Genomic DNA, 14288 nt, shown 5'->3' on the forward strand with positions numbered 1-14288 from the left:
GCGGAGGCAGGAATTCCGACAGAGCCCTGAAGAAAACACAAACACATCAAATAGATAAGAAACAAGTGAATATTAATCATTACTAAGGGGAAAAGGCATTTGACAGATTTGAATATCCAAAATAATAAAAATCTACTTATATAATATCAAAATCATATGATTTTATACAAAATTTTGGGTATTCAAATTTGGCAAAATATAATGTATATAATATAATATAATATAATAATATAATTAGTGCTGTCAAATGATTAATCGCGATTAATCACATCCAAAATAAAAGTTTTTGTTTACATAATATATGTGTGTACTGTGTATATTTATTATGTATATATAAATACACACACATTCAGTATATATTTCGAAAAATATTTACATGTATATATTTATATCCATATAATTTATATTAGATATATATATTTAAAATATAAACATAACTTATTGTTTTATATATATATACTGAATGTGTGTGTATTTATATATACATAATAAATATACGAAGTACACACACATATATTATGTAAACTTTTATTTTGGATGCGATTAATCGCGATTAATCGTTTGACAGCACTAAATATAATAATATAATATAACAGCCAGATTTGAATAAATCCACTGTTTTATATATCATATGATCGTATAGCATACTATTATATGATTTAAAAATAAAAATCTAAATATACATTATATTACATATATGTATTAAACTTCTAATTATATTCAAATCTGGAAAATAATACAATACAACACAACACAATAACAAAATTATATAATACAACAATAATAATATAATATACATTAAGATTTTTAGTTTAAAATCATATAATTTTATATTATATAAAAATCTAAACACGGAACATAATACAATGTAATGCAATGTAATATAATATAATATAATATAATATAATATAAATATAATAACTTTATACAAAATTGTGGATATTTAAATCAGGTAAATAATATAATGAAATACTATGTAATGTAATATACAATACAATACATTTATGTTCATGTATTTGGATGTATGCACCATCATACCGTGTCTGTTCCTCAGCACCAGGCTGTAGTTTGGCGAGCAGGGTGAGGACAGGGTAGAGGGAAGGGTGCAGGAGAAGGGTGGCATCATGAAGGTCTGTAGCTGCGCTTTCCAGCGCCCCCTGGAGGAAGGGCTGTAGGGCTGGGTAGAGGTTAAAGAAGGAAGGAGAAGACATGCCGGAATGAGCGGAGCCCTCTTCACCGGTAGGCTGCTGCCCCAACATTCTGGTGCACAGAGAACCTACGAGAAGTGAAAGGTCAACATGTGTGACTAATTCACAAGGGTTGAAATTAGAATAATTGTGAGCGTGACCGGTTCGTACTGTAGAGCTGCAGGGCTGCGTTCCTCATAGCCCAGCATGGTGAGCTGAGGAGTGTGAGTGACAGAACGGCCACCACAGGGGTGTACTGTAGAACAGCTACACCCAGACTGGAGCCCTTCACCACAGCTTGAAGGGTGTGAACGGCACACACCTGTGAGAGATCAGGGGACAGACATCTTTTACGAACATAGCTACTTTTTTCTTAAGCATATGTTTGATCCAGCAAAACTGTAGATTTATTTAATAGGAAGATCATTGACTCTACCTGTGGTAAGTCGAGAGTTTGGTCCCAGTCCTGGGGAAGAGGTGCTTTGGCTGTGTCCAGTAGGGTGTTAATGGTTTGTGCCAAAAGGGGGCGAGTCTTGCTAGAGTCCTCAGCAGCTAAGACACCCAAAATCAGCATGGGCAGACCGGCAGCACGCCTTGTTACTGAGGCACTACGGGGCAACTGGAGAACAGAAAGGCCCTAGAGGGAGAGAGAGAGCATTATATGATTTTTTTATAAAATAAAATAAAAATGAGTTAATGGCTACTTAAAGGGATAGTTCACTCAAAAATTACAATTCTATCAAAATTACTCACCCTCATGTTGTTCCAAAACCAGTAGACCTTCGTTCATCTTTGGAACACTATTTAAGATATTTTTGATGAAATCCGAGAGCTTTCTGACCCTACATAGACAGCAATGGAACTACCACGTTCAAGGCTCAGAAACATAGTAAAGACATCATTAAAATAGTCCATGTGACATCAGACACCGTAATTTTATGAAGCTATGAGAAGAACACAAAAATAACTTTATTCAACAATTTATTCTCTTCCGTGTCAGATTTCAATGTGTGCCCAAAACAGTACCACGACGCATGCGTGTGCATTCCTCTTCTTGTAAACAAGTTATTTTTGTTTTCTTTGCACACAAAAAGTATTCTCGTGGCTTTATAAAATTATGGCTGAATGTCACATGGAATATTTTAACAATGTCCTAACTACCTTTCTGGGTCTTGAACGTGTCAGATGCGTTGCTGTCTATGCACGGTCAGAAAGCTCTCGGATTCTATCAAAAATATCCTAATTTGTGTTCCGAAGATGAACAAAGGTCTCACGGGTTTGGAATAACATGAGGCTGAGTAATTAATGACAGAATTGTCATTTTTGTGTGAACTTTCCATTTAAATAAACAGAGGTCATTTAACTTGGAATTGACATTTCTATTAGAATCTCATGAATCTCTAGTTGAGAATGAATGCTTTACTCTATTCTACCTGTTTTAATATGAGAGGCGGGCTCTCTCTGATCTCAGGATCAGAGCTGCTCAGTAGAGCCCTGCAGAACTTAGTAAAGCCAATACAGCAGCCCTCTACTGCCCCCTAATGGAAGATGAGTGAAAAAGAGAGAACAGGACCACAAATATAAGATGTTACTGTGAAACGAAGTGGAGGGAAAAACTGTTTGGACATCAGTGTGAAAAGAGCAAAACTGTCTTACCCAGTGTCTACATTTCAGAATGATGTCTTTAAATACTTTGGAAGCCTTCCTGAGTTCTTCCACACTCAAAGTCAGTTCTTTACAGTGCAGTGACAGGATTCTCTCTACCAGGGAGCCCAGAAAAATACCAATTTCCTACCGGGAAAGTAGATCATCCATATCTTAGTCATACATAATACTTTTTGTAAACCACAGCTTAAAATGTAGGCTGATGCTGTCATCCTTCTAGCAGCTTTACCTTCAAGGAAACCCAGCAGCAGGTCAGCACTAGACTATGTTCCTCAGAGAGCAGCACATTCTCCTCTCCATCCTCATCAAGTCCCGCCCCCTCAACCCCACCCTGACCAATCAGAGAACTGATTGCATTCCCCATGTCACAGAATGATGGAGGCACATCTGTGACAAAAAGAAAAGTATATTCTTATAAGAGAATCTCTTCAGACATATTGTTTACATCTGCTGTTTCAGTGTACCTTTCTCCTGTGTGTCCTGGTCCCCATACAGCACACCTAACAGCAGTAGAGTGAGCTTTTCTACTAAAGACACAATGTCTCCTGCAACACTATGGGTTATTGACTCCGCTAGGACCCCTGGCACCTCCAGCAAGCCCCTCTGCAGAGCACTTACAACACCTGAAGTAATAAAACACACTCCATTTGTGGATTATTACAGCATATTTTCAGATATATTAGTAGTGAAACCTCCACTTAGTGGTAAACAACTGTAGCAAGATCTATAAACTCAGCTCAGTTTTATACCATGAATAGGCGTTGTACGAGCTGCAAGCAGCATGTCATTACTGGCAGTGAGATAATGGTGCTCCAGTTTGGTGAGAAGAAACGTGATCAATTTAACTGACTGTTTCTCCCCATGTTCAAATGCCCCATCCACCCTATGACACAGAAATGCGCACACACACACACACACACACGCATGTGCACGCAAGAAAATATTGTTCTCATGAAAACAAGGACCCAACACATTTGAAATAAACTCAAATTAAATTATCCCCAGGCACAAACTCTGCTTCCGTTCAAAAGATTGGGTCAGTACAATTTTTTTTTTTTTTTATGAAAGAAATGAAAACTTTAATACATCAAGGATTAGATTGATCAAAAGAGACAAAAGTGACATAAGTGAAAGACTGTTTTAAATAAATGCTGTGTTTTTGAACTTTTTATTTATCAAAGAATCCTGGAAGTTTGCATGGAAATTCAGCTTTGTCATCATAGGAATATTTTACATTTTAAAATATATAGCAAAATAGAAAACAGTTATTTAAAATTGTAATTATATTTCACAATATTATTGTTTTTACTGTAATATCAAACTTTTGAATAGCAGTGTATGTGTATCCTTTCACACTTCAAGACTAAAAGAGACAAAAGCGATGTTTGCTCACTTGTGCAGTAGAAGTTTGATCATCAGTGCTCCCATCTGGGCCTCCTGGACCCGTGGGCTGTGGAGCAGCCTTTCTGCCCTCCTCAACAACACAGCTGTGACATCATCCGGGAGAGACGAGGGGAAAAATCTGAGAAGTAGCTCTGCAGACAGTTCACGGATCTACAGCATAGGGACAACATATGCCAGGCAAATACATCACATTACGGACAACTGGGGCAAGGATTTCAACAGTGCATACACTTCTGGGGTTGGTAATATCTTAATGTTATTTTTTAAGAATGCTCTAACGCTCACCAAGGCTGCATTTATTTGATCAGAAACACAGTATAAACAGTAATGTTGTGAAATATCATTACAATTTAAAAGAACTGTTTTCTATTTTTATATATATATTTTAGAATTTATTCCTGTGATGGCAAAGCTGAATTTTCAGCATCATTACTCCAGTCTTCAGTGTCACCATGATCCTTCAGAAATCATTCTAATATGCTGTTCTGGTGCTCAAGAAACATTTCATGATAAGATCATCTTATTAAATGTCTTTACTGCCACCTTTTAATGCATTCTTGGTGAATAAAAGTATCAGTTTCTTTAAACAAATCTTACTGACCCCACGCTTTTGAACAGTATTGTCTATTCATTTAGTTTTACCTCATTGGTCGAATCCTCCAAACAGCCAATCAGGACAAGCATCTTTGACTTTGAGAAGAAATCCCACTTTCCCCTCTCTTTAGCCCAGTTTATAAGAGTAGACATATTGGCTAAAAGAAAAAAAAATCAATCTCTGATATCATTTTATTATATTTAGCATTAGTAATGAACATAAAATAATCCATTTGAAGTTAAAGATAAAAAAATCGACAATTCATAATATGTAGTCCAAGGTACTTCAAAGGATACCATGGTACATGCCGAAAACATAATATATAACCATGGTATGCTTTTGTAAATGTTGTTTTATTACCAGGTGGTTGTCCCTTCTTTCTGTCTGGACTCCAGGTGTCTGTACATGTTTCCAGCACTGCAGACAGCAGGAGCAGGACAGTCTTCTTCCTCTGGTAGCTGCTGTCAGGAGTCAAATAGACCAAAGACAGCTGGAAGAGCCAGTCAACAAACTCTGAGGGAAAATATCATGATCACAAATATAAAATATCAAAATATATTGATCTGACCAATAAAGCCATTTTATTATATTCTATTGATTAAAAGCTTCATATATTAAAATGTTAAAAAAAATTGATTATTAATACACATAAACTTTGACGTCACTAAAAACTATAAACTCGCATCCATGCCAATAGATGGCAGTAGTCAAAGACTATCATCATATCATCATATTGGTCATTTAGAAAGACAAGTGAGTGCCAGTAAAACATAATAAAAATATTACTTGTGCATAGTGCTGGGCGGTATGACCAAAAATTTATATCACGGTATTTTTCAAAATTATACCGGTTTCACGGTACAATACGGTATTTTTTTTTCCATGCATGACCGGGTGTTAACCATATTTTCTACTGATTGAGAGAGGAAATACTGCAGTATATTGACTTAGAATGCCCTATTTTACGGTCATGATGAGTGAATATTGTCAAAAAATACCACACTACATAGTGACTAAACACAACCCCTTTTAATACGTTAACCAGGAGTCACTCTCATTTATAATCGTCTGATAAAATCAACATGCATCTACACTAAAGAGCGGCTATGCGGTTGTTTTGGCTATATTACTTTTTTCTCATGCAGCGCACTGCCTGCGTCTGAGTGACTAAAAAAAAACAACAAACAAAAAAGGGCATGTGATATTAACAGACGAACTACGCTCATATTTATAATTCCAAACAATCAGTAAGCGACAGGTGCTAGGAAACGCTGTTTTGTACTCATTTATTGACGAGTCGGCTGCAGTGCGGCCAACTGAATATGCTGCTTCTCTGCCGCTCACTGCACAGAACAGACGCAGAGAGAAAGAGAAAGGAAAAATTGAAATCGCATCATATGACCCTTTTAAATTATTGCTTTTATTTTTACATTTATATTAAATAAAATGTATGCTATCATTTATATTAGAATAAATGTATACATTCTTAGAATTCTTGATAAAATTCTTTAAAAAATAAATGTATTTATTAGTTATACATACAATATTATTTATAATATTCATATTATATTATTAATAATAACAGTAGATATAACATTTATTTTAAAAAGACATAAAAAAAGGAGGTAGAATGTACAAGGGTGTCTGGTCACTCCTCTTACCTTGTCTGTTCCTGCATATGGCAGAAGTGCAGTAAGCGGTAAATACTTTGCTTTGGATTCCCAAGGCAGTTCTGATATACTGTTCAATAATTCCACATAAAGTCTTTTATCTGTGTTCTCAAAGTGCAGACAATCCTTGTCATAGATCTCCATAAACAGACAGAAAGCACTGCGTGCCACCTCTGCAACACCATCCAACTACAATAAAAGTAATGAACAAAAATACCAGCTGAGTGGATGTGTTCCTGTAATTAACTTTGGTTAAATGTCTGGTTTTATCATTTAATATGGATTTTTACATTTTCTCAAGAAAGTATGGGTGGTTCTTGCCCGTACAAAACATTTTCTTAAGAAAGTATGAGTGGTTCTTGCCTATACAAAACTGCTAGGGAGTTCTGAGTGGTTTTAAAACACGGCCCAAGTAGAAAGAGCCCATCTTACTCCATACTTAGTGTTCAAACCCATATACCTTAAAATAAAGTACACTGTTTCATAGTGTGCAAAAGGCTTACCGGGCTCTCTGCATTGCTCCAGATGATTTGTGTAAGGTGCTGCTGGAGGTCTGAATCTAAAGGAGCACCAGTAACTTCCCAAACCTCACTGAGGCACTCTCTCAGCCTCTTCAGCCAAATAGTAAACACTACAAAGAAAACACATATGCATACAACTTTAGTCACCGCAGTCATGCACAGACCCAGCAATCTACAGAATGACGCATGAGGATAGAGAGCTTGTACCTTGAAAAACATAGTAATGACAGTCAAGCTTTTCTTCACAAAGAGCTGAGACGAAGGGGAACAACCCATTCAGGAGAAGACAAGTCTGATAAAACAAAAGAGAGAGTAAGTAATTATATGTTCCACTTTGGATCATTCTTAGAAAAAGCAGTCTATGCGCTGCTTGTGTACCCCTTGGTTGCTATGGTGACTGACAAGAATGTCATTTCTGCAGCAAGTTAACAACCCCCTGCATACAGCCAGTCTGTCCACTCCGTCCTGACGTCTGGGACGACAGTCCACCTGTAGCTCACCTACCGTCAATCTCCACGGCTCTGAGACATACAACATTCACATATTACAAAAGACAGGCAACTATCAAAGCAAACTAGTTAGTTAATTGTACATTATAGATAAAGCAAATATTTTCAAATGAAATCTATTTTCTATTTATCAAAAGCAACACAAACATTTTCAACACTGATAATAATAAGAAATGTTTTTGAGCAACGAATCAGCATATCAGAGATTTAAAAAAAAAAAATTTGTTTTAATTAAAATTACAATTTTAACTTTGCCTTTACAGGAATAAATTATATTTTAAAATACATAAAAAAGTATTACAATATGGATAGTTCACCCAAAAAATTAACTACTCAGCCTCATGTCGTTCCAAACCCGTAAGACCTTTGTTCATCTTGAGAACACAAATTAAGATATTTTTGATGAAATCCGAGAGCTTTCTGACCCTCCATAGACAGCAATGCAACTGACACGTTTAAGGCCCAGAAGGTAATAAGGACATCGTTAAAATAGCAGGGTTCTTACACCTTTTCCAAATTCAAATTCAAGCACTTTCAAGGTGCATATTTAAGCTTTTCCAGCACTTTAAACTGTGGTAAAAATTACATGTTTACACACAAACTTGAGTTTTTCACTTTAAATCAGATGTTACTGTGCTATTAAAAACCACCAGTCTGGATAGCACATAGCATTGCATAATATAAATAGCCAACATACAGTATATAAATTATAAAAATAAAAAAGAAAGAATTTACAGGGTATCTGCAGGATTTTTTAAAATAATATTTAAGGCTTTTTACCTTGCAAAAATAAAATAAATACTGTATGAGTGGGGTAGGGCAATGTCTATTGTAACATATTAAACCATAAAATGACTTTAAAAAACATGATTTGCAGTTCAAATACAAATAGAAAGAGTTGTATAAAGTGACAAACCTCAAATTGACAAACCTCAGCCTTTAAAATATTTTTTAAAAATCAAGAAAATTTCCCAACAAGGTCCATCGCCCAACACAAAATTAATTTGCTGAATGCAGAATAAACTGTATTTTCCCGTGCTCAAACCTGCCAATCTAAAGGAAACACTGTGTATGGCGTTTGAGGTCATTTGTGAATTACCATAGTCTTATAGTCTAAATAAAACAATTTGCAACTATTACTGTTATTACACTTGTATACAAAACTTCGTATTATGCTTGCTTGTTATAGAGTGCGTGGCGTCACGTGCACTACCGCCGGTGGCAGTAGACAACGTGACACGGTTGTCACGGCGACCGTCACAGCCCTAGTAGTTGCGTTGCTGTCTATGCAGGGTCAGAAAGCTCTCGGATTTAATCAGAAATATCTTAATTTGTGTTCCAAAGATGAACGAAGGTCTTACGGGTTTGGAACGACATGAGTAATTAATGACAGAATTTTCATTTTTGGGTGAACTATCCCTTTAAGTGTAATTAAATACTGTAGCTGACCTGTGTTGGTGATTTGCAGCAGACTCCAGGCAGCTGATCCTGCACACTGACTGTCTGTCGCTGTGGTGAGCAGCATTGCAACCGCAGTGCCAGCCAACAAACGTGTATCTCTGCTGGAAACCTGAGCAACAATATTAAATGACACAAGATTAGACTGCTAGATACAATCATTTTAGTTTTTTCCAAACATACAGTTGCGACCACAAGCACCAACCTCTCCTAAGATTATGCTCATCAGGAACTCCAAAATATCTCTCAAACTCATATTTGCACTTTCCTTACTGTAGACCATCAGGGCCACCTGACCAGGCAGCAGCTGAAACACCTGCAAACAAACCTGAGAACAACACAACAAGAGCTGTGAGGATGCAGATTCACATCAGCTGTTGTTAATCAATAACTAGATTTCCACCTTGACAGTCTGATAGCACAGTGGCCCATTTCTGGTTGCTTCATCTGACATGACAGCAGGAATCAGCTCGGCGACTTTATTAAGCAGAGTGCTGCATTCTGCTTTGAGAACCTCTCGTCCCGTAGTGCTGTCCTCCAGGAACATACAAACTGCCATAGGACACACACCACAGCTATTACAACACAACAGCCATGACTACAGATGTCTGTAAAGTAGTAGCGAACTGATGCACACTCACCTATCTGAAGATCTTTCAATGAAAACACCTGCAAAAAAAGAAAAAAAAAAAGATTTTTTTTTAATTTGATCAAAATTAAAGCATGGCCAGAAATGCATTTGTATGCTTTAATATATATATATATATATATATATATATAGAGATAGATAGATAGATAGATAAAAGCAGAGAGAGTGGATTACATGAAGAGATGGAGAGTCTAATGGCATCACATCAACACCAAACTGTCCCTTGATCAGAGAGAGTCTACAGAAATGGAGCTTTCTATCTAAAGACAGTTGAGGTTGATGAGACGAAACATCTGCGATGCTGGATGTATTTTCCTTTCAGCACAAATGTGAACATGCTGCAGATCAGCAATAAAACTATAGAGAGTTCACCAGCTTCAATTCCTTGACTGAAATTTTAAGTTTAAATATATTTTACATTAATTTTTCTTTGAGAAATGTTGATTGTTCAAACACAGGTATTATCATGCTTATTTAATTGACATACTATCCTCAAAGACTATGGAGCAGTTTATTTCAGCCAAAACCTGCAGCATCTGCAAAACAGAGTTAAGAAGGTGTTGTTTTAAGGGAAACCAACAATCAGGAACAAAAAAATGTTGGCAATGTTGAAGTAAAGGTGAAAATTACTTGGTCTAATTTGCGGCAAGTGGATGAAGAGGTCACTGCCTCTAGCTGTAAGGCCAAAACAAGCTGAACAAATTGATGAAGAGCAGCAGGCTGTAAGGAACCAAGTGCTTCTTTTGGGATCTTCTGCAGGATCTGTGAAGCCTCCTCCAGTGAGCGCTCCCTGCTCCGTTTGCCTGCGCTCCTGTCAATAAAACACTAGCTCTCATTCACAAACAATATAAGGGTGTTTTTAGTCCTGTGGACTAAAAATAACCTCTTAAAATAGTGTTCACACTCTTTCTAGATTTGTCCAGGTAACACTTGACATGTCCAAATAATGCATTGCGTTTAATAACATTTTTAATCATATATGTCATGCTAAAGCTAATTTCATAAATAGCATTTCTTGTAATTACAGTATATTGCTTGTAGTATATTCAGTTTTCAATTTCAAGTACATTATTGGCATGATTGTGTTTACATACAAGTAATGATAAGAAAACGAAATATACAATATAACAAATATAAAAATAATTAAAATAAGGTATACACATAATATAAATAATAAAATACATATATAATTCACAAATTTAGAGCTTGTACAAAGAAATTCAAAGCAAGCTTAAAGGGCTACTCATCCCAAATCAAATTAAAGTGTACTTGAAAAAAGAATAACGCAACAGTACTTTTTAACAGTAAAATATTGTTGAATGCATCTCTCTACTCCCTAAGTTACCTGGCATTTTCTGTCAGCTTCTGCAAGAAAATCCTTAGCGTGTCTTTGACATCACATGATATTTGATCTTCTGAAACGACAGATTTCATAACTGCATCAGCTTGTCCCGAAGAAAAAATTAAAATTGTCATAGTTGCGAGCTTCAGACTTGTGTACACAGCTCCATGTGTAAACTCAATCTCATTCTACAGCGAGTGTCACGTACATGATTAGCGCACTCCAGCGCCCCTACCGGCGCGACTGTATGGCTAATACAGTATCAGTCTGTAAACACAGTCTCTGATGCTGCAATACGTTTTTAAAATGAACAATCCTTGAATCCAAATGAACAATTACTTGCCATGTTTCCTCTTAGTTAGTCCGACTTATTGTCAGCTGATTTGGTTCAAAATAAGTCAGACTAACTGAAATAAGCCTGACTTATTTGGTAAACTTGTTTCATGAAACAGGCCCCAGGTCATACAAATAATTCAGATTGATTGTATGTGTCTTCATTTGTATTATTACATATTTCCTTGCATATTAAAAGCCAAACCATCATCTAAAGTGAAATCACATTAGTTGAATGATGAGAATCATGTGTTACTCTGTTCTGGAGTAACCTTTATAGGAAGGTCATTGCTATTGTGTGTTTGAGAAGTGTAAAGCTCCTCTGCTTTTAAGAGCCTCTTTTATTCTTGTACATGTCATGTGGCATGGCAACTGTATGTTTCAGGTGGGAACACTGGGATCGGGAAGGAGACGGCTGTGTTGCTGGCTTTACGAGGAGCTCGTGTGATCATCGCCTGCAGGGGTGAGGAGAAAGCCAGGAAAGCCGTTCGAGAGATCAGGAGCCACAATATGAATGTGCTGCATATGGAGGTCGACCTGGCCAACATGAGGTCTATAAGAGAGTTCAGCAAAACCTTCTTACAAAAGGAGAAGCGGCTGGATATTCTGATCAATAATGCAGGTGAGGATTGATGTCCGGGTGGCAATTGATGATCTAAACCTGGGGTTTTCAAACTGGGGTCCAGGGACCCTCGAGGCAGTGCTAGTTTGGTAACACTTCACTTAAAGCCTTTATAAATAACGCATTATAAAAGTAGTTGTAATGCATGAATATGAACATGAACATGTAATGCATGTTATGCTTTGCAATGCACCTTATAATGCAATGTATGATCTCATGACTATTTGTAACCACAGTTATAATACATTACACTTATTATTGCTTCACCTTTAGAAAGTATGATGCATTAAAACACATGACAAGCACACTTTCAAATATTGTAATGCATTTTAACTTTGGTTATAATTATTTATGAAAAGATATAATGCATTACAGCTCACATTATGAATGCCTTTATAATGCATTATACGTAAAGGCTTTAAGTAATGTGTTACCAGTACTTTTAAAAGTAATGCATTACAATATTGGGTTACTTTGTAAAAAAAGTAACAAATTGTGTTGTTACTTTTTATAGAAAGTAATGCATTATGTTACTTTTGTGTTACTATTTGTAACAAAAATGGAAAATTTTATTTGAAAAAGTAACTCAGATATTTCATTGTAAATTTAAAGTAATGTTTTGCTGAACTAGTTACTTGAAAAAAGTTATCTGATTACGTAAACTTGTGTTACTTGTAATGCCTAACCCCCAACACTGCCTCTAGGGGCTATTAGGGGGTGCTTGAAAGTTTAGAGAAAAATTGTGTAAAAAAAAAATAAAAATAAGATTCAGTCAAAAATTGAGTAAATAAAAGTGATTAAAATAAATTAAAAATTGGATATAATTTAAATAAATAAATAATACATCTAACAGTACAGCACTATAGCAAGTAAAAAAAAAAAACATGATATTGTATAATTTCCAAATATATACAGAGTATATTATAAGATATTGCAATATTGTAAATGTCTTCGCTATCATTTTTATCAATTTAAAGTGCCTTGTTGAAATAAAGTATTCTTTTTTTTTTATCTTACTTATCCCAACTTTTTGAATGCTGGTGTATCATGATTTCCACAAAAATTTTAAACTGCAAAACTTCAAAAGAAGAAATGTTTCTTACATTCACAAATTTCTTAAATTATAATATTTCACAATATTGCTGATTTTCATCAAATATGTCCCCCCCCCGACAGATGATGATTTCTCCATGTGCTTTGGCGTGAACCACCTTGGCCACTTCTTACTGACCAACCTTCTTCTCCCGCGGCTGAAAGAGAGTTCACCGAGCAGTATGATCAATCTCACCTGCTCCAGCTACAAGTACCAGAAGCTGGACTTCCAAGATCTCAACTACAACCTGTTTCCGTTCGTCACCTACTGCCGCAGCAAGCTGGCCAACATTTGCTTCACACAGGAGCTCGCTCGCACGCTGGAGGGGAAAGGAGTGACCGCGTACGCTGTTCACCCTGGCGAGATATAAAATATAGGCTGACTTTCTCATCAAAAGGTTGCTCTGCTGTTGCTGAAGTCTGAGCAGTAATAGTAGTGATCTTTACCTTAGCAAGAACCTGTAATTGTCTGAACTGATTATTGTGAAGTTCATCTTGTGTCTTTTGTCTCATTCAGGTTACGTTCAGAGTAACTGGATCTGTCCTTACTCGGTTTTGTTCCGGATCCTTGTGCAGGTGGTGATGTTCATGTTTTTTGTTTCGTGTGAGGCTGGGGCGCATACGGTGGTATACTGCGCTGTATCAGACGAGGTGCTTGAGCACAATGGAGGATATTTCACTGACTGTCAGCCGGCTCACCTTAGAGCCTTCGCTAGTGATTCTGGAGTAGCAAGGAAACTTTGGGAGGCCAGCGAGAGACTAGTTAAACTGGCCTGATAACAGAATACAGTGCTTTTTGTCTGCATGTTTGATAATGTGGTGTCGTCTGCCGCTCGTCTGAGGAACCACACTCAGTCTTGAGTTTTGATGCCAGAAGATACATTTTATTTCATCATCAATGAAAATAAAACGGAGATGCTCTCTGCAGCGAAACATCTTCAGAATGATCATCTTGTCTTCTTTTTATACAGTTCTGACTTTAAGGCGTGGGGTATATATTCCATACATTTCCATACATAGAATGGTTCCTTTGTGCATACAATTCTCCCTAGAGAGAAGCCCCCCCTAAGTCTTGTTATGGTAAAGAAAGAAAGCCCCCACTTATGTTTCCCAGATGTTTCTCATCTGAGGTCTGTACATTCTGCCACGTAGACCTGTTTCTACACACAGGCATATGGGATTATAATGGAAGTATAACTGGATATTTAAATGGCTATATTCATAATGATTATACTTGATTA

At 36.5% G+C, this 14288-nt stretch overlaps 2 protein-coding genes across 2 annotated transcripts in view; one reads left to right on the top strand and one right to left on the bottom strand.

Annotated features, from left to right (window-relative positions):
* The window catches only part of LOC107654601 (thyroid adenoma-associated protein homolog), a 16548-nt gene extending 5378 nt beyond the window's left edge, over positions 1–11170 (bottom strand). The window contains exons 1-24 of the mRNA XM_016441751.1: positions 11004–11170; positions 10289–10469; positions 10146–10194; positions 10031–10047; positions 9651–9678; positions 9413–9561; positions 9215–9337; positions 9001–9121; positions 7421–7563; positions 7250–7334; positions 7025–7152; positions 6513–6710; positions 5212–5362; positions 4899–5008; positions 4246–4406; positions 3602–3735; positions 3317–3475; positions 3082–3239; positions 2844–2978; positions 2621–2725; positions 1624–1824; positions 1359–1509; positions 1039–1276; positions 3–26 (exon numbers count right to left, since the gene is read on the bottom strand). Of these exons, the coding sequence (XP_016297237.1) occupies positions 3–26; positions 1039–1276; positions 1359–1509; positions 1624–1824; positions 2621–2725; positions 2844–2978; positions 3082–3239; positions 3317–3475; positions 3602–3735; positions 4246–4406; positions 4899–5008; positions 5212–5362; positions 6513–6710; positions 7025–7152; positions 7250–7334; positions 7421–7563; positions 9001–9121; positions 9215–9337; positions 9413–9561; positions 9651–9678; positions 10031–10047; positions 10146–10194; positions 10289–10469; positions 11004–11134 (3080 nt within the window). The 5' untranslated portion in view covers positions 11135–11170. The remainder of the gene's footprint in view (positions 1–2; positions 27–1038; positions 1277–1358; positions 1510–1623; positions 1825–2620; positions 2726–2843; positions 2979–3081; positions 3240–3316; positions 3476–3601; positions 3736–4245; positions 4407–4898; positions 5009–5211; positions 5363–6512; positions 6711–7024; positions 7153–7249; positions 7335–7420; positions 7564–9000; positions 9122–9214; positions 9338–9412; positions 9562–9650; positions 9679–10030; positions 10048–10145; positions 10195–10288; positions 10470–11003) is intronic.
* Positions 11171–11208: 38 nt separating this feature from the next.
* LOC107654602 (retinol dehydrogenase 11-like) lies at positions 11209–13824 on the top strand. Its single transcript, XM_016441753.1, has 4 exons — positions 11209–11245; positions 11719–11965; positions 13127–13407; positions 13565–13824. Exons 1-4 carry the CDS (start codon positions 11209–11211, stop codon positions 13822–13824), a joined length of 825 nt encoding a protein of 274 aa, XP_016297239.1.
* Positions 13825–14288: the final 464 nt, after the last annotated feature.

The sequence above is a fragment of the Sinocyclocheilus anshuiensis genome, unplaced genomic scaffold, assembly GCF_001515605.1.
Source record: "Sinocyclocheilus anshuiensis isolate Anshui unplaced genomic scaffold, SAMN03320099.WGS_v1.1 scaffold799, whole genome shotgun sequence".
Classification (NCBI taxonomy): Eukaryota; Metazoa; Chordata; class Actinopteri; order Cypriniformes; family Cyprinidae; genus Sinocyclocheilus; species Sinocyclocheilus anshuiensis.